Raw genomic sequence first — 19,361 nt, 5'->3', positions numbered from 1 at the left:
TTGACGTGAACGTAACCTACGTACAGCCGTATTCGCGAACGACTGACGTAAAATACGACGCTGTTCGGTCGTTTCCGACGTCCATACTTAACATGACTTACCCCTGCTTTATAAGGGGTAACTTTACGCCGGAAAAAGCGTTATGCAAACGACGTAAAAAAATTCCCCCGGGCGGACGTACGTTTCTGAATCGGCGTATCTACCTAATTTGCATAATCCTCGCGTAAATCTACGGAAGCGCCACCTATCGGCCAGCGTAACTATGCAGCCTGATGCCGCATACACACCATCACTTTATGTGATGAAAAAAAACGACACTTTCTGTGAAGTAAAAAATGACGTTTTTGAAACTTCAATTTTCAAAGACGAAGTTGCCTACACACCATCGTTTTCTCACAATGTTCTAGCAAAGCGAGGTTACGTTCTCACCACTTTTTCCATTGAAGCTTGCTTCATAAGTAGCTTCTGGGCATGCGTGGATGAAAAAACGTCTTAGAAAACGACGTTTTTTGCTACACACGGTCAATTTCTGTGTAAGTAAAAAGTGCACTTTTGAAAAACGACACATAAAATTGAAGCATGCTTCAATTTTTTTTGGTCGTTTTTTTACAAGACATAAAACGACGTTTTCCCCCACACACAGTCAATTAAAGTGACGTTTTTAAAAACGTCATTTTTTTTCATCACATAAAGTGATGGTGTGTACAGGGCATAAGATACGACGGTGTAAGAGACTTACGCCGGTCGGATCTTAGGGAAATCTATGCGTAACTGATTCTATGAATCAGGCGCATAGATACAGCGCCGCACACTCAGAGTTACGACGGCGTATCCGGAGATACGCCGTCGTAACTGCTATCTGAATCCGGCCCATGATATTTTACCAGCACTCTGTCCAGCCGCCCCCATCCACAAATCAGTACACATTCCACAATAAATAGAAATTTATGGTATATGTACAACAATGTGCCGTATATCACTCCTACATCCGGTGTCATACAATGTCGGGAATTCTATCACAGGAGCAAAATGAGGTGGTGAGAAATAAGGAAATGGTCTGTCCATCCAAAAATCTCTCCGAGTGGTAGATTATGGAGATTAAAGAGGACCTGTCATTAGGCCTTGCCAAATGTCCAGCAACATTTTCAGACAATGCAAAATAAAAGTGAAGGTAAATAATTACATCTGTGGTTTTGACAAAGCACTTCCATAATGTGAAACGCGTCAACCTACCTGCATTTCCCCCTGCCTGTACTCATCCAGTGCTTTTATTATTTATGCTTCAATAAAGACTTTCTACTTTACTTTCTGTGTGGGTGTGCTGCCGATCCGAAGATTTTCTGTCCTAAATAATTACATACCTCCCAACATTTTGAGATGGGAATGAGGGACGCGTATGTAGGCATAGGACATGCCCTCCTGTCACACCCCCTTAAAGGAGACTTAACTGAAAAACAAGGGTTAATTAACCACTTCCATACCGGGCACTTATGCACCCTCCCGCCCAGACCAATTTTTAGCTTTCAGCGCTGTTGCACTTTGAATGACAATTGCGCGGTCGTGCTACACTGTACCCAAACTACATTTTTATAATTTTGTTCCCACAAATAGAGCTTTCTTTTGGTGGTATTTGATCACCTCTGCGATTTTTATTTTCTGCAAAAAAAAAAAAAAAATGACCGAAAAATTAGATTTTTTTTTTTTCTGTTATAAAACATTGGCCCAGATTCAAGAAGCAATTGCGCCCGTGTAACCATGAGTTACACGGCGCAATTGCTTACTTGCTCCGGTGTAACGAGTGCTCCTGATTCAGGAACCTCGTTACACCGGCTGCAGCCTAAAATCTGCGCGGCATAAGGCTCTTATGCCTCGCAGATTTTAGGCTGCATTCTTGCGGGGGCCGCTCCCATTGTGTCTTAGCGTGTAGTATGCAAATTGCATACTACCACTGATTCACAAGCTTGCGCGGGCCCCGCGCAAGCCAGGTACGGAGTTTCCGTACGGCTACTTTAGCGCAAGGCTGCCCTTTCTAATAGCAGGGACAGCCTGTGCTAAAGTATACCGCCGCTCCCGCGTTGCGACGTTCAAATGTTACGTCGTTTGCGTAAGTGCTTCGTGAATGGCGCTGGACGCCATTCACGTTCACTTTGAAGCAAATGACGTCCTTGCGACGTCATTTGCCGCAATGCACGTCGGGAAAGTTTCCCGACGGAGCATGCGCTGTACGTTCGGCGCGGGAGCACGCCTAATTTAAATGATTCCCGCCCCCGGCGGGATCATTTAACTTGCGCGCTTACGCCGGGCAAATTTGCCGGCGCGCCCTCGCAAGTCACGGAGCTACTGCTCCGTGAATCGAGGGCAGCGCAAACTATTTGCGTGGGCGCAGGGCAAAATCGTTGCCCTGCTCCCACGCAAATTTTGCGCAAATCTTATTGAATCTGGGCCATTGTAAATAAGTAAGTTTTCTCCTTTACTGATGGGCACTGATGGTACTGCACTGATGGGCACTGATGTGGTGGGATTGATGGGCACTGATGATGGGCACTAATATGCGGCACTGATAGGCAGCACGGATAGGTGGCATGGATGGGCGACACGGATGGGCACGTATAGGCGGCATGGATGGGTCCTTTTTGTCCCACTTCCCATCCCAAAACAGAAACAGGAAATGAAAGGCAATACCTGCAAATTAGGGGATGCTCTTGGGGACCCTCAGGTCACCAGAACTAGTGTTCCCATTGGAAGATTTACCCTTTATTCCTTCTCTGGGGTCAAAATTTTAGATTTTCTTTTCACTTTCACTTTAAAGAGGGTGAATCTCCCCAACGGGAACACAGAGAGCAATAAAAACCTGATGGGTGTTATAATCCAACTCGCCCGCTGAATACGGATGCAACGACTGTACTCTTCAATAAACAGTTATTTTGGAAAAAAAATTAAATATTCCAACTCGCCCATAACCATAAAATGAATTGGTGCAATATAATCCATATCTCCGGGGGAATCCACATTGTGTATATTGTAACATCAGACCATGAAAGAAAATCACACTCTAAACTTTATTAGAATCTTTATTGGTTAAATTTAAGACACCGTTATACAAGCCCTTTTCACATATTTGTAAACCTCCCTCATCCAAACTGGCCTTTATTACATAAAAATTACCCTTAAGATTTAAGGAACCTAACAGCAGGGGCTGACTGTAAAGCCCCTTGTAGGGCCACTAAGCCATGGGGGTCACCTTATGATAAGGCAATAAAAGAGGGCAGTTATGGATTTGTCAGGGCCTGCTGGGCTGGAAAAGCTTAAAAATGCCCTTTAAAAAAGATGGCATCCGCCAGTGATGGTCAGGAGTAGAGATTCCAGTTTGTTGTAGTTTGCATAGCAGCGTCTTTCAATGAAATTTACAATTTCAGCAGCGTGGTATGGAGAGCAGCTCTCCACTCAGTGGAAGCTTCTTCTGGGAATGGCACTTCCTCGGGTTTATAGGTGGAGACGCACACACACCACCCGAAACTAAGATTTGGAGAAGGGGCCATCCGTTCTTAAAATGGAGGGTGAAATGAAGGTCTGCATAACCATGGGAGGTTACATTGTGGATGTGTGGCCATCAAACCTTGAGATGAATATTGTAGGCACATTGTAACCACATTGGGTAGTTCCTCCATGGCTGATAATTTCCTAGTGAAGCACCATCTACAAGCCCAAACTCTGCATAATACTATTTAATGATCAAGCTCTAAAAGATACAAATATACTGGCTTATTAAAAGTTTCACAACCCAAGCTCCACCCCCCACCCCCCAGAGAGACCTCAAAATTTCCGGGGGCCAAAAACAAGCGGCTCTCACCGCCCGGCCTTCTGTAAAAATTTGAGAACGTTTTACTTTTAGGGCAGAATTTGGCACACAAAACATACTTGGCCGACTTAGAAAGGTGCAGAATCTATTAAGAGCAGCTACAGTTTATTTGGATGCGTCTCTTAAGTCATTGCTGTCATCCAAGGTCGTTCCAGCATTGGGACTTCACAGTCTAGGAGTATTCCTGGACAAACTTCTGGTGGAAGTCCTTCAGTCGCTCCAGGAGAATCTTCAGCTTTTCAGTAGGTGGCAGGATGGTCATCCTGTGGACAGATAGAGAGAGTCAGGAGGTTAGCTTCCTAGGATGAGCACAGGGCCCCAACATCATTCATGGTGGTCAGATAGAGAGAGTCAAGAGGTTAATGTTCTAGGATGAGCACAGGGCCCCAACATCATTCATGGCGGTCAGATAGAGAGAGTCAAGAGGTTAATGTCCCAGGATGAGCACAGGGCCCCAACATCATTCATGGCGGTCAGATAGAGAGAGTTAAGAGGTTAATGTTCTAGGATGAGCACAGGGCCCCAACATCATTCATGGCGGTCAGATAGAGAGAGTCAAGAGGTTAATGTCCTAGGATGTGCACAGGGCCCCAACATCATTCAGGGCGGTCAGATAGAGAGAGTCAAGAGGTTAATGTCCTAGGATGAGCACAGGGCCCCAACATCATTCATGGCGGTCAGATAGAGAGAGTCAAGAGGTTAATGTCCCAGGATGAGCACAGGGCCCCAACATCATTTATGGTGGTCAGATAATGTCCCAGGATAAGCACAGAGCCCAACATAATTCATGGTGGTCAGATATAGTGTCAAGGGGTTAATATATAGGGGAAGATATCTTTTAATTTTACCATCTCATAACATCTTCCAAAAATACCGGAGCGCGGGAGATTTGTCTTGAAGGGGTTAACTTCCCAGGATGAGCACAGGGCTCAAAATCATTCATGGTGATCAGATATGTCACTGGATACAAGAATGTCTTCACAACTGCATACATAAAATGGCCTTATGCAGTGGTCCTCCCCAAGGCACCACTAGGGTTTATTAGTTTGCATCTAACAAAGAACAGCAAAGAACAGCACAAGAGACTTCAAAGTACCATCTTCATATTCAGCTTCCTTATTGTATTCCTCAACTAAGTTGCCACTTCAGCATAAGAAAAGGTCTGCCATCAACTGAAATGTATCCCACTACACAGTGAATATAGCACCCCCCCAGAGCTACAGTTTTCTAAATCTGTTTTTTGGCCAACCTGTAATCAGGGAGGCATGGTTTGAATAGTCAGGTCTCCTCTGGACTCATTTGCTTCCCCCTGTCTCCCAAAGGATCCTGGGACATAGTGGGCAGGAGAATATGCAAGGTGACCAGCAGGGGGCTGAGGGAGGTATAAATGGGCCAGAGTCCAGAGCAGAGGCCTCTTGTTCCTGGGGGAGTAAGACCCAGCCTCAGCCTAGGAGATTAACCTTGATTTTCAGCATTTCTATGGAGTCCCAGCTACAGATTGGCTGGGAGACCTGGGCCCTATCCTTCCTGGAGTAGTCTCAGAAAGTCCTCTACAGATCCAAGACACAAGCTGCTGAAGTTTGCTGATCCTCGGTTCTATGGATCGTAGTACCAGTGTCCACCAGCGGGTGCTTTCCGGCAGTGTGGAGCCAACATTATCACCTGCGATCAGACGTCACCTGAGCCTGATTGCAGGAGATATGTATAAATACCCAGCAACACACACACACACACGTTGCCTTGGTATCATCTGCCCTCACCTGCTAGCCTGTTACCTGATCCCGAGCCTGTATCCGATCCTGTTCCCGAGCCTATCCTGATCCAGTCCCTCCTGTGTTCCTGTTCTGTAGCCTGATCCCATCCACCTTCCCCCCCATCTGCTGATCCTCTGTGTATGACCCCGGCCTTGCTTACATTTGTGATTCTGGAACTGTCCTTGTTTTTCTGCTGATCCTCTGTGTATGACCCTGGCCTGGCTTACGTTCTTGATTATGGTTTTCCCCCCCATCTACTGTACATAGTTATGTGTGGGTTACTGTTTGGTATTGGAGGGGCGTTTGTGAATTTATATACCGTATTTATCGGCGTGTACCGCGCACTTTTTTCCCCTTAAAATAAGGGGGAAATCGTGGGTACGCGATATACGCCGATACCCGCGCTTAGTTTGAATGCCTGCGCCGACATATACAGAGCGCAGTACACTCGGGTACATTCCGTCAGGCTCGGCTTCGCTCGTAGTTACGCTCTGTGACGTTTATGCGTGAGAAGCCGAGCGTGGCCGAATATACCCGAGTGTACTGCGCTCGGTATATGTCGGCGGAGGCTTCAAACTGAGCGCGGGAAGCAGGGATTCGACACGAAGACAGCGCTGGAGAAGCCGGGAGGACACCACCGAGGCCGCAGACGGATGCCGGACCGGACGAGGCCGCCGATGGACGCCGGGCAAGACACCAAAACTGTAAGTAGTAAAATGTAATAAAATGTTTTTTTACCGGATATTAGGGTCAACATTGGGGGTGCGCGCTATACGCCAGAGCGCGCAATACCCCGATAAATAAGGTATCACTAATCTTAATAAAACGTTTATATTCACTTTAAATGCGTTTTGGTTCTCTGTGTAGTCCACACAGTCTGGTCTTACCAATTCATGACATGCATGGCCTGTTTACAGACTCCGAGTATGAAATGTGCCTACTAGGGAATGGAACCTGGGACTAAATTGTCAAACCAATCTGGTCTATGCACTACATAAATGCAGATCTTTCTTTCCCACAATGCTTACATGACGCATGTTGGATGTGTTAAGAATACAATCAAGAAGATGACTTTGAAGATGCTACCTCGAAGTTCCTGGTGTTGCTCCTTAATGATGTGGATGTCGGGTAAGCCACCTCTCAGTGCCCGATTGGTTCCCCTGGTTGGGTTCTTACCTAAAGTGGTGTGTCCCTTCCCGCTGGCCAAAGCCGCTCCCTGGAACAACACAGATCCCAGTTTCCTCCAGCAGCTTCATACAGAAGAACATGTCCGGGGCTTGGCCTTCCGCCTGGGGGAGATCAGAGGGAGATACAGGTCATCACATAGGAGGGAAATAAAGAAAACACTATGGGCTCTATACTTGGTAAGGCTAAAGGAGATGCAGGTCCATCAGGCACAACTTCAACTACCAGTAAGTCAAAAACAAAGGGCAGGAGGCTCCAGTTATCGATTTCACCATTACTAGAAGGAGTGGCCGGTAGGTCCTTAATAGATGTAGCGCCCCCTTACTTTCAGTATGGGCACTACGCTAATGTTAGTGGGGAATGGGAGAGTTATTTTGCTCCCATTCACAATTTGCTTAAATTGGGACTTCTGTCACTCCAGAAACGTCCACTGGGTCAGTCTGGGCTCCAGGGATGCAATACCATCCCTGGCCAGCAGTTGGCACCAGAGGGGTTCTGGCAGAGCAACTTTCCCCAGCAGCCAATTAGAGGAAAGTAACACAGAAAGGAATATATATTGCGCATACCCAAATAACTAAAAGCAATAATAGCTGCATCTCAAGGATGTCATACAACATCAAACAGATATGGAAAAAAAGGGGAGTCGCGCTAGTAAACCAATGTGAAATTGGTGTCTTTCTTTCACATTGGTTTACTAGCGCGACTCCCCTTTTTTTCCATAGCCAATTAGAGGAGCTTCTCCCTTGCGGGGCATGCTGGGGGAGGGTATATCTGTGACAGGTGTCATGTGCTAGGCAAGTTTCGCGGGGTCCCGGTTCCAGGTGCGGCATCCATCTTCAGGGTGCGCGCATCCATGGACCCCGCCAGCGCGGCCCACCTGGCCAGAATTGCAGTCTACACAAACCCTCATCCTGAGGTAAAAAGGGACTCCAGTGACTTACTGGATTCCCAGTTCTATTGAAAGGATCCCAGGCTGGGTGCCGTTCGATTTGGGAGTCGGCTTGAGGAGAACCCGGAGGCAGGTTGTTCAACAGGGCTTGAACGAACCAATCGGGGATCTGGTGACCGGAATGGTGACAGGTACGTTTTGCTGTCAACTGGTGACCTATGCTACAAACCTACTGGGAGGATTCGCTCCATTTATCCATCTAGCTCCCCTAAAGTAATTGGCCTGTGGCAGAGGCCCTAGAGCCGGGTCTGTGAGAGAGATCTGTTCCTCCCAGAAAATCCTAAGTGACACTTCGGCTGCCAGGCTTGTGAGAGGGGTCTGTCCGGGGACACTTTACCCACTCCAACTAGAGTGGCGACGAATAACAGTTTGGTACTCCATTGAGCAAAGACTGCTCAATTAATGTCCGGGCCTGACATTGCAAGGTTCTTCTTTCTTCATCAACCTGTTCTTCCCACTTGATGTTGATGTTGGCCGTGTTTGGCCTGGAATAAAGCATTGGAAAACTCTTTATTCACTGTCTGGACCTTCGCTCACTGCTTTGTTCTCCAACTGCACCCCTAGACCACATTAAGGTAACTCAATATGCCGATCCCAATAACAAATCAGCGGCTCCTGCGGGGGTAGTGCTACATAGATAAGGCACCTCATCCCTAAACTAATTAAGAGAACAAGGAAAGACGGATGGGGATTATTGCGGTGCCAAAACAACTCAATCAGAACTGAACATTAAAATTTAAATTTTTATTACAATATATGTCAAACAAATCACATGAAAACAGTCAAGAAGGGAGCATGTTAGAGTGATATTGATGGCCCAGTTGGTAAAGGCCTGTTATGGTGACGGATCTACTCTTCCCTACATGTTTCGCCAAAACATTGCCATAGGCTCTAATAGGCGTCAAAAAAGGTGACCTGTAAGCGCCATGCTTGGCACTCGCAGTTCATCCAGGTGTATTAGAACAGCAAATTAACATTTGCTTTCCTAACAATGAACTGCCTCTCCGCTCTGTTACCCGTCACCTGATTGGCTGAAACGACAGGCGCTGTGAATGGACGCCTGACGGGAGGAGAGGATGCAAGGAGACCCATGGAGGACACCGTTTGCCATAACCCACTGCCCCACCAAGACAGGGTAAGTGCCGGGCAGCAGTCATTGGGCACAGTGGCAGCGGTCATTGGGCACAGTGGCAGCAGTCATTGGGCACAGTGGCAGCAGTCATTGGGCACAGTGGCAGCAGTCATTGGGCACAGTGGCAGCAGTCATTGGGCACAGTGGCAGCAGTCATTGGGCACAGTGGCAGCAGTCATTGGGCACAGTGGCAGCAGTCATTGGGCACAGTGGCAGCAGTCATTGGGCACAGTGGCAGCAGTCATTGGGCACAGTGGCAGCAGTCATTGGGCACAGTGGCAGCAGTCATTGGGCACAGTGGCAGCAGTCATTGGGCACAGTGGCAGCAGTCATTGGGCACAGTGGCAGCAGTCAATGGGCACAGTGGCAGCAGTCAATGGGCACAGTGGCAGCAGTCAATGGGCACAGTGGCAGCAGTCAATGGGCACAGTGGCAGCAGTCAATGGGCACAGTGGCAGCAGCAATGGGCACAGTGGCAGCAGCAATGGGCACAGTGGCAGCAGCAATGGTCACAGTGGCAGCAGCAATGGGCACAGTGGCAGCAATGGGCACAGTGGCAGCAATGGGCACAGTGGAAGAAATGGGCACAGTGGCAGCAGTCAATGGGCACAGTGGCAGCAGTCAATGGGCACAGTGGCAGCAGTCAATGGGCACAGTGGCAGCAGTCAATGGGCACAGTGGCAGCAGTCAATGGGCACAGTGGCAGCGGTATTTTTCAGTTTGTTTGTGCCCCCCCCCCAAAAAAAATCTTAAGCGCCAGCCGCCACTGGTCAGGTGTAAATTGACTTGATCACGGGACACAGGCGGACAGAATGCTCGTAATCCAAAGCACTCGCATATTAAAGCGAGTTATCCCCATTGAAGTCAATGGAAACGAAAATGTGTTCAGCATTGACTTCAATGGCATGCAATACCACATGTGGCCTGAGGTGGGGGCGCTGGAGATCCTCGGAAACACACGGAAAGGCCCAAGGACAGTTCAGCAAACCTCTGAAAGGCTCAGGAACTGAGAATTTCCGAGCATTTCCAAATGGCTCTGAAGGCCTCTGATCGGCTCTGGCGCCCCCCCACCCAAGGCCAAATGTGGTACTGCACACCGCTTTGGCTTAAATCCTGCTTCTTTTACAAGACAACACTCGCAAAAACCGAGTCAGGATTTTTTTTAAATACAGTGCTTGTATTGCGAAACGCTCCTTAACCGTGTTACTTGCAATCCGAGGTTTCACTGTATTAATTTTTAGTCTGTTTTCCCGATGGACCCCGCCCTGCATGGGCAGATCCCTCAGGTGTTAGACTCACCTGTGCCAGTTTGATGGCCCGCTCTGGCATCTCTATCCTAGGAAAGGAGTACATAGCGCCCTGGACGGGGTTACATTGTATCCCAGGCGCCTGGTTCAGGACTTCTTCCGTCAGTCGAGCTTTCTCTGCCAGATTATCAAGGACCGCTTTTTTCTCCTAGAAGGACATACAGAGTGATCAAAGCTCTACCTGCAATCACAGGCGTTATCCTACATCACACAGACATTCTGGGGCCGATGTACTAAAACTGGAGAGTGCAAAATCCGGTGCAGCTCAGCATAGAAACCAATCAGCTTCCAAGTTTTATTGTCAAAGCTTAACCACTTCAGCCCTGGGGGATTTGGCTGCCAAATGACCAGGCCACTTTTTGCGATTCGGCACGGCGTCGCGTTAACTGACAATTGCGCGCTTGTGCGACGTGGCTCCCAAACAAAATTGTCGTCCTTTTTTTCCCACAAATAGAGCTTTCTTTTGGTGGTATTTGATCACCTCTGCGGTTTTTATTTTTTGCGCTATAAACAAATATAGAGCGACAATTTTGATTTTTTTTTTTTACTTTTTGCTATAATAAACATCTCCAAAAAAATTTAAATAAATATATATATATATATATATATATTAGGGCTGCGGAAATTAACGATTAATTGTTCGATTAATCGTTAATTTCTTTGATCGACTAAAATTATTTTGATCGAGCACGATCCGCGGAGTGAGCTCCGCGGTCTTGCCCATAGGAAAGACCGCGGCTTCGGCCTAGCTCCGGAGCCGCGGCCATCTTGGTCCACCCGGCGTCAGCCGAGTAGCGGCGCGCTGACGTCATCCTCACCCGCCCGCCTGCTCGTATCATCTTCCCTTTCGCACGTGTCAGCTACTCTGCGGATGGGTCTGCCGCCTGATGTAGGTAAGAGAGGACAACCATCCAGCATGGGGGCAGGTGTGTCTATAAAAGCACGGGGGCAGGTGTGTCTATAAAAGCACGGGGGCAGATGTGTCTATAAAATCATGGGGGCAGATGTGTCTATAAAATCATGGGGGCAGATGTGTCTATAAAATCATGGGGGCAGATGTGTCTATAAAATCATGGGGGCAGATGTGTATATAAAATCATGGGGGCAGATGTGTCTATAAAATCATGGGGGCAGATGTGTATATAAAATCATGGGGGCAGATGTGTATATTACAGCATGGGGGCAGATGTGTATATAAAAGCATGGGGGCAGATGTGTATATTACAGCACGGGGGCAGATGTGTATATAAAAGCATGGGGGCAGATGTGTATATTACAGCATGGGGGCAGATGTGTATATAAAAGCATGGGGGCAGATGTGTATATTACAGCACGGGGGCAGATGTGTATATTACAGCATGGGGGCAGATGTGTATATAAAAGCATGGGGGCAGATGCTGTAATATACAAATCTGCCCCCATGCTGTAATATACACATCTGCCCCCGTGCTGTAATATACACATCTGCCCCCGTGCTGTAATATACACATCTGCCCCCATGCTGTAATATACACATCTGCCCCCATGCTGTAATATACACATTTGCCTTCATGCTGCAAGAATATACACATCTGCCCCCTCCACATTTACCAGTGGCTAATGCAAAGTTACAATGCAAGGAGATCAGCTAAAAGTAGTTGTATCTGTATGTGCGTTAATTAATCGAAATTAGTCGATTAATCGATTAAAAAACAAAACGATTAATCGAACACAAAAATTTTAATCAGTCACAGCCCTAATATATATATATATATATATATATATATATATATATATATATATATATATATATATATATATATATATACACACACACACATACATATATCAGTTTAGGGCGATATGTATTCTACATATTTTTGGTAAAAAGAAAAAAAAATCGTAATAAGCGTATATTGATTGGTCTGCGCTGTAATATACACATCTGGCCCGTGCTGTAATATGCGCAGACCAATCAATATACGCTTATTACGATCTTTTTTTCTTTTTACCAAAAATATGTAGAATACATATCGCCCTAAACTGATATATGTATGTGTGTGTGTGTGTATATATATATATATATATATATATATATATATATATATATATATATTAGGGCTGTGACTGATTAAAATTTTTGTGTTCGATTAATCGTTTTGTTTTTTAATCGATTAATCGACTAATTTCGATTAATTAACGCACATACAGATACAACTACTTTTAGCTGATCTCCTTGCATTGTAACTTTGCATTAGCCAGTGGTAAATGTGGAGGGGGCAGATGTGTATATTCTTGCAGCATGAAGGCAAATGTGTATATTACAGCACGGGGGCAGATGTGTATATTACAGCACGAGCCAGATTCAGGTACATTTACGTTGCTCCGCGGCAGCGTAACTTATCCGATTTACGTTACACCGCCACAGGTTTACAGCGTAAGTGCCAGATTCACAAAGCTCTTACCTGTAAACTTGCGGCGGTGTAACGTAAATCCGCTCGGCGCAAGCCCGCCTAATTCAAATGGGGCGGGCACCATTTAAATTAGGCGCGTTCCCGCGCCGAACATACTGCGCATGCTCTGTCGGGAAAATTACCCGACGTGCATTGCGCTAAATGACATTGCACGGACGTCATTGGTTTGACGTTAACGTCAATGGCGTCCATCGCAACGCCGACCGCAATGGCCTCGCCACCTAGCGGCCGGCCGAGAATTGCATCCTAAGATCCGACGGTGTAAGTCAATTACACCTGTCGGATCTTAGGGCTATCTATGCGTAACTGATTCTATGAATCAGCCACATAATTACGATGGGCAGATCACAGAGATACGACGGCGTATCAGGAGATACGCCGTCGTATCTCTTTTGTGAATCTGGCCCATAGCGTCTACCAAATAAGGGATAGATTTATGGCATTTGTATTAATATTTTTTTTTTTTTTTACTAGTAATGGCGGCAATCAGCGATTTTTCTTGTGACTGCCACATTATGGCAGACACATCGGACACTTTTGACGCTATTTTGGGACCATTGTCATTTATACAGCGATCAGTTCTATAAAAATGAACCGATTACTGTGTAAATGACACTGGCAGGGAAGGTGGTAACCACTAGGGGGGCGAGGAAGGGGTTAAGTGTGTCCGAGCGAGTGATTCTAACTGTGTGGGGGCGTGGCTACCTGTGACACGTCACTGATCACTGCTCCCGATGACAGGAAGCAGTAAATCAGCGTCCTGTGACCAGGCAGAACAGGGATGTGTCTTGTTCCCATACAATCGTGGGAATCCCGGCGGACATCGAGTCCACGGGTCCCGCATGCACGGTCGCAGAGTTTGTGGCAGGTGCGCGCGCCCGCTAGGCGGCAGATTCAAAGCAACGTACAGGTACGTTGCTTTGCCTGCCCGTGCCATTCTGCCAACGTATATGTATGTATATATACCTAGTTTGTAGACGCTATAACTTTTGCGCAAACCAACCAATATACGCTTAATGGGATTTTTACAGCAAAAATATGTAGAAGAACACGTATTGGCCTAAACTGAAGAAGACTTATTTTTTTTTTCAAAGTTGTCGGTCAAAATAAAAACAGAGGTGATCAAAAGGGAAACTGTATTTGTGAGGGGGGAAAAAAATACATATTTTATTTTTATTTGGGTACAGTGTTGTATGACCGCACAATTGTCAGTTAAAGTAACGCAGTGCCGTATCGCAAAAAATGGCCTGGTCATAAAAGGGGGTAATTCTTCTGAGATTAAGGGCCAGATTCTCAGAAGAGTTACGACGGTGTAACTCAGGAAACTCCGTCGTATCTCTGTTTTTGGCCCCGGGTATCTATGTGAGTGATTCCTAGAATAATTTTCGCATAGATACAGCCAAGATCCGACAGGTGTAAGTCACTTACACCGTCGGATCTTAGATGTAATGCGACGCCGGCCGCTAGGTGGCGTTTACGTTCAGGTCTCACTTGACTATGCAAATGAGCCTGATACGCCGATTCCCGAACGAATTTGCGTCGCGTAGTCGTCGCGTACGTCCTTTTCTTAGGTGTAAGGTTACCCCTGCTATATGAGGGGTAACCTTACGCCAGTCCGCCGTATGCCATGTTAAGTATGGCGTCGGGTCCGCGTCGGCCTTTTCCGTTGGTTACGTTTTTTTCCTAAGTCGTTCTTGAATACGACTTTACGTCAATGACGCTCACGTCGCTGTCATTGACGTTTTCCGTCGTGAGCTGGAGCATGCGCACTGGGCTATTTTTCAGCCCGGCGCATGCGCAGTTCAATCGGTGCGGGGGCGCGCTTAATTTGAATACAAGCCGCCCCCTTTGAATTACGCGGCCATACGCCGGGCCATTTACGCCGCCGCAAATTACGGAGCAAGTGCTTGAGGAATACGGCACTTGCTCCAGTAAGTTGCGGTGGTGTAGTGTAAATGGCTTACGCTACGCCAACTCTACGAGAATCTGGCCCTAAGTGGTTAAGTAAGACTGATAACCGGTTCGGTGTTCTCTGTACAGCACTACTGAATATGTTAGAGATTTATATAAGTGTCGGATGTTTGTGGGGAGAGTTGGTCTTACCGCTGTGAACTCTTTATAGGAGGGGTCTCCAGGTTGAGGCGGGTTCACCACCACATCCAGTAGAGCCTGTCCAGTCACCGGGGGGCACAGGCGGACAGACACCAGTTTGGTTAGTTGCTGCTTTACGGCCAAATCCATATTGACCACCTCCATGTAGCCCCCTCGGAAGCCACACCTGGGGGGGGACACAAAAGACAGATTGTTACAGAAGAATGACCCCCAATATGGTTGATTGAGTAAAGGAGTTAAGGAACGGTAGACACGCACTCTCCCATGAATCCTTTGGATGTAGAATGGAAGGAAGCCAGCTCTACCACATCGGAGTATTTGGGGCCCATCTCAAACAGAACCTTCTTGAAGGAGTGGAAGGCACAGCCTTTGGCGTAGACGTTATCCTGGTAGACCTGCAACAAGAGGTTAAATGTTTTTATACCCGGATACAATCTCACCAGCGGTGGATTTATTGTACGGTGGACCCTAAAAAATTTCCATTTCACAGGATTCTGACCAGTTTAATGGGATGAGGGTGTCCAGGGTGGTCATGGCGTGGTTCACTTGCTGGTTGCTGCCTGGGGCTTACCAGTGCCCATCAATTTTGACCACTAATCTCACCTACCTGACATACTGACCTACATACACTGACCTCACCTACCTACCTGACATACATACACCGACATGCATACACTGACCTCACCTACCTACCTGACATACATACATACACTGACCTAACCTACCTACCTGACATACATACACTGACCTCACCTACCTACCTGACATACATACGCCGACCTGTACGGTGCCTTCCTGAGACTCTGGGATTTTCAGGGTCACATTCGGGGCTCCAGCCCCCCTAGCCACCCCCTCCCGACGCCCATGACTATGGCTTCCCAGCAGGGTTGCTACCTCAGAAAAGGAAAGTGGGGGGTTGGAAATTTGAAGTCCAGCAGCCTCAGATACATCTGGATGAGAGGTGCTGACTGACAAGGGGTGAGTGAGCTCACCATCCTTTTCCCTCCTGCCTCTGAGTGAGTACACTAAGGTAAATCAGGGTTCTCAGAGCTCACCTTACATTAGAGTTCCCCTTTACACCAGAAGCCACAGTGTTCCCCCTTAAATCGGGGTTCCCAGAGCATCCCTTACATTAGAGTTCTTCCTTACATCAGAGTCTGCAGAGCCCCCCCCCCCCCTTACAGTGTAAGGGAACTATTTGAGCTCTGACGTAAAGGGGGGACTCTGCAGACTCTGACGTAAACAATTGTGTTTCTGTGCGCCGCTAAAGTGTTCGGGTTTGTCTTGAAGAGAAGGTGACAACCCTACTCTGTGACTCCATATGCCGACCATGTCTGTGGACAAGCCTTCTCTTATAGAGGAGTTCCGGCCCAAACTTTATTTGTAGTCATGGACTAAGTAGGTAGGGGACAGAATGTCGGTTTGCCGTCTTGTGTCCCCGCTGGAGTGATGTCTCCTCACTTCCTGTTTGATCAACAGAACAGTAAATGTAGCGAAATCTACCAACATGGACAGATGACCCTTTTCCCGGTCAGATGTGGCGCCTTGCTGGGGCCTTTCCCTGCATGGTTGTGCTTCTAGTGAAGTATCGGAGTCTGCCAACTGAATCTAGAACTACTTAAAGTGGAGGTTCACCCTCAAAAAAAATTCTGCCATCACATGGAGTCGAGCCATCCTACCGACAGAATGCCGGTGTTTTTTTTTTCTAAGCACATACCTCGTTATCACGATTTTCACCTCACGGCAATCCCGCGGGAGTGGGCGTTCCCAAGCGCTGCCTGTGATTGACAGGCTTCCGAACGGCGCATACTGCGCGTCACAGGTTGCCGAAAAAACCCGAACGTCGGCGCGGCTCTATACGGCGCCTGTGCACCGACGTTCGGGTTCTGTCGCCAACCTGTGATGCGCAGTATGCGCCATTCGGAAGCCTGTCAATCACAGGCAGCGCTTGGGAACGCCCACTCCCGTGGGATTTCCGTGAGGTGAAAATCGTGATAACGAGGTATGTGCTGAGAAAAAAAAAAACACCGGCATTCTGTCGGTAGGATGGCTCGACTCCATGTGATGTCAGAATTTTTTTTGAGGGTGAACCTCCACTTTAAGGGTGTCCTGGCCCTAACCTTCTTTCCCACAAAAATACAAAAAGGACTGTCAAAAGAAAATAAACCTCTTTTACATCCAAGAAGTGTTCGGCGCCCAATGACTTTTTCCCCATCTTTGCACCCACTATGCCTCACAAGCCACTACATATTGAAGGATGTCAGCTATCCTCATTAGACATGTGCAATCCGTTTAGTTCCAAATCCGTTTAACAAATTTAGACAAATTTGTTAATTCCGAATATCCACATTTTTCAGAATTTCCGAATATCCGCTTTTTTCTGAATATTCGGAAATAAGAAATTTTTGCAATTCAAAATTCTGAAAATTCTTAATTTCGGAAATTGGAAATTTGAAAATCCGAAAATTAAAAAATAAGAATGAAAATACAAAAATTCAAAAGAACGAAAACTTGAAAATCAGAAATAACTAAACTAATAATAACGTAACTATTAAATTATAGGTATTGGAATTTCCTTTCAAATTTGGCTGCTAGTGAACGTAACGAATACAAATTTATCCGAAGTTACAAATTATCCGTAATAACGAATGCCATATCCAAACGACTGGAATGTAAAAAAATAATAATAATAAATAACATTAATAATAAAAAACTTATTATTATTGTTTCTTTTCATTTGTTTAGATGCATCATTCTTTATTTTGGATAATTCGTAACTTAAGATACATTTTTTATTTGTTACGTTCACTAACAGCCAAATTTGAAAGGAAATTCCAATACCTATAATAGTTGGTTATTATTTAGAATTTTTGGAATTTGTGATTTTCGTTCTTTCCTTTCTTATTTTCGGATTTTCAGAATTTTTCGAATTTACAAATTTCGAATTTACGAATTTTCAAAATTTTCGAATTTACGAAATCCAAAATTTCACATTTTCGAATTTCCGAATTCCAAATTTCGAATCTACGAATTCCAAGTTTACGAATTCCACGTTTACGAATTCCAAATTTACGAATTTACAAATTTACAAATTCCACGTTTACGAATTCCACGTTTACGAATTCCAAATTTACGAATTCCAAATTTACGAATTCCAAATTTACGAATTCCAAATTTACGCATTCCAAATTTACGAATTCCAAATTTACGAATTCCAAATCGTAACTTCAGATAAATTTGTATTTGTTACATTCACTAACAGCCATATTTGAAAGGAAATTCCAATACCTATAATTTAATAGTTACTTATTATTAGTTAGTTATTATTTAGAATTTTTGTAATTTTGGATTTTCGTTCTTTACTTTCTTATTTTCCGAATTTCCAAATCTTCGAATTTCCAAGTTTACGGAATCTACGAATTTTAGAATTTACGAATTTTTTAAATTTACAAATTTTAGAATTTATGAATTTTCTAATTTATCAATTCAGAAATTTTGAATTTTCAAATTCCGAATTTACAAATTTACGAATTTACAAATTTACGAATTCTGAATTTTCTAATTTATGAATTTTTTGAATTTTCAAATAATAATAATAATAATAAAAAACGTATTATTATTTATTTTGTTTAGATGCAGCATTCTTTATTTTGGATAATTCGTAACTTAAAGCGGAAGTAAACCCATCGATTTAACAGTTTCAAAAAGCAGTTACATTTCCGGCATGCCGGGATTTCTAACTGTCACATTGGTTGTGCTCTCAACCAAACTGTCAAACCATCCAATGGCTGGTGTCATAACTGATCACATGTGCAGCACCATGGCAGTTGAAGGTTAAACATAGGCCAAGATGGCAGCTTCCTTGTCTGAAAATGATAGGTGGGTTTACTTTACTTAGGTGCTTTTCAGATTTGGTGTTTGCAAGACTAAAACATTTTTTTCTGCTAGAAAATTACTTAAAACCCCCAAACATTATATATATTTTTTTCTAACACCCTAGAGAATAAAATAGTGGTCATTCCAATACTTTTTGTCACACCGTATTTGCGCAGCGGTCTTACAAGCGCACTTTTTTTGGAAAAAATTCACTTTTTTTAATTAAAAAATAAGACAACAATAAATTTGGCCCAATTTTTTTATATATTGTGAAAGATAATGTTACGCCGAGTAAAATGATGCCCAACATGTCACGCTTAAAAATTGCGCCCGCTCGTGGCATGGCGTCAAACTTTTACCCTTAAAAATCTCGATAGGCGATGTTTAAAAAATTCTAGAGATTGCATTTTTTGAGCTACAGAGTAGCTCTAGGGCTATAATTATTGCTCTCGCTCTAACGATCGCGGCGATACCTCACTTGTGTGATTTGAACACCGTTTTCATATGCGGGCGCTACTCGCGTATGCGTTCGCTTCTGCGCGCGAGCTCGTCGGGACGGGGCGCTTTAAAAAAATTTTTTTTTTGTTTTCTTATTTATTTTTATTTATTTTATTACTTTTTACACTGAAAAAAAATAATAAAAATTTGATCACTTTTATTCCTATTACAAGGAATGTAAACATCCCTTGTAATAGAAAAAAGCATGACAGGTCCTCTTAAATATGAGATCTGGG

General features: G+C 45.1%; 1 protein-coding gene across 4 annotated transcripts in view; it reads right to left on the bottom strand.

Moving 5' to 3' along the window:
* Positions 1 to 3,053: 3,053 nt before the first annotated feature.
* The window catches only part of GPT (glutamic--pyruvic transaminase), a 124,700-nt gene continuing 108,392 nt past the window's right edge, over positions 3,054 to 19,361 (bottom strand). For all 4 annotated transcript variants that reach the window (XM_040355091.1, XM_040355088.1, XM_040355089.1 and 1 more), the window contains 5 exons: positions 15,010 to 15,146; positions 14,743 to 14,917; positions 10,179 to 10,334; positions 6,790 to 6,902; positions 3,054 to 4,122 (listed from right to left, as the gene is read on the bottom strand). In XM_040355091.1, the coding sequence (XP_040211025.1) occupies positions 4,032 to 4,122; positions 6,790 to 6,902; positions 10,179 to 10,334; positions 14,743 to 14,917; positions 15,010 to 15,146 (672 nt within the window). In that variant the 3' untranslated portion in view covers positions 3,054 to 4,031. The remainder of the gene's footprint in view (positions 4,123 to 6,789; positions 6,903 to 10,178; positions 10,335 to 14,742; positions 14,918 to 15,009; positions 15,147 to 19,361) is intronic.

Source organism: Rana temporaria, chromosome 5 (genome assembly GCF_905171775.1).
Source record: "Rana temporaria chromosome 5, aRanTem1.1, whole genome shotgun sequence".
NCBI lineage: Eukaryota > Metazoa > Chordata > Amphibia > Anura > Ranidae > Rana > Rana temporaria.
This window is presented reverse-complemented; position numbering and strand designations above follow the sequence as displayed.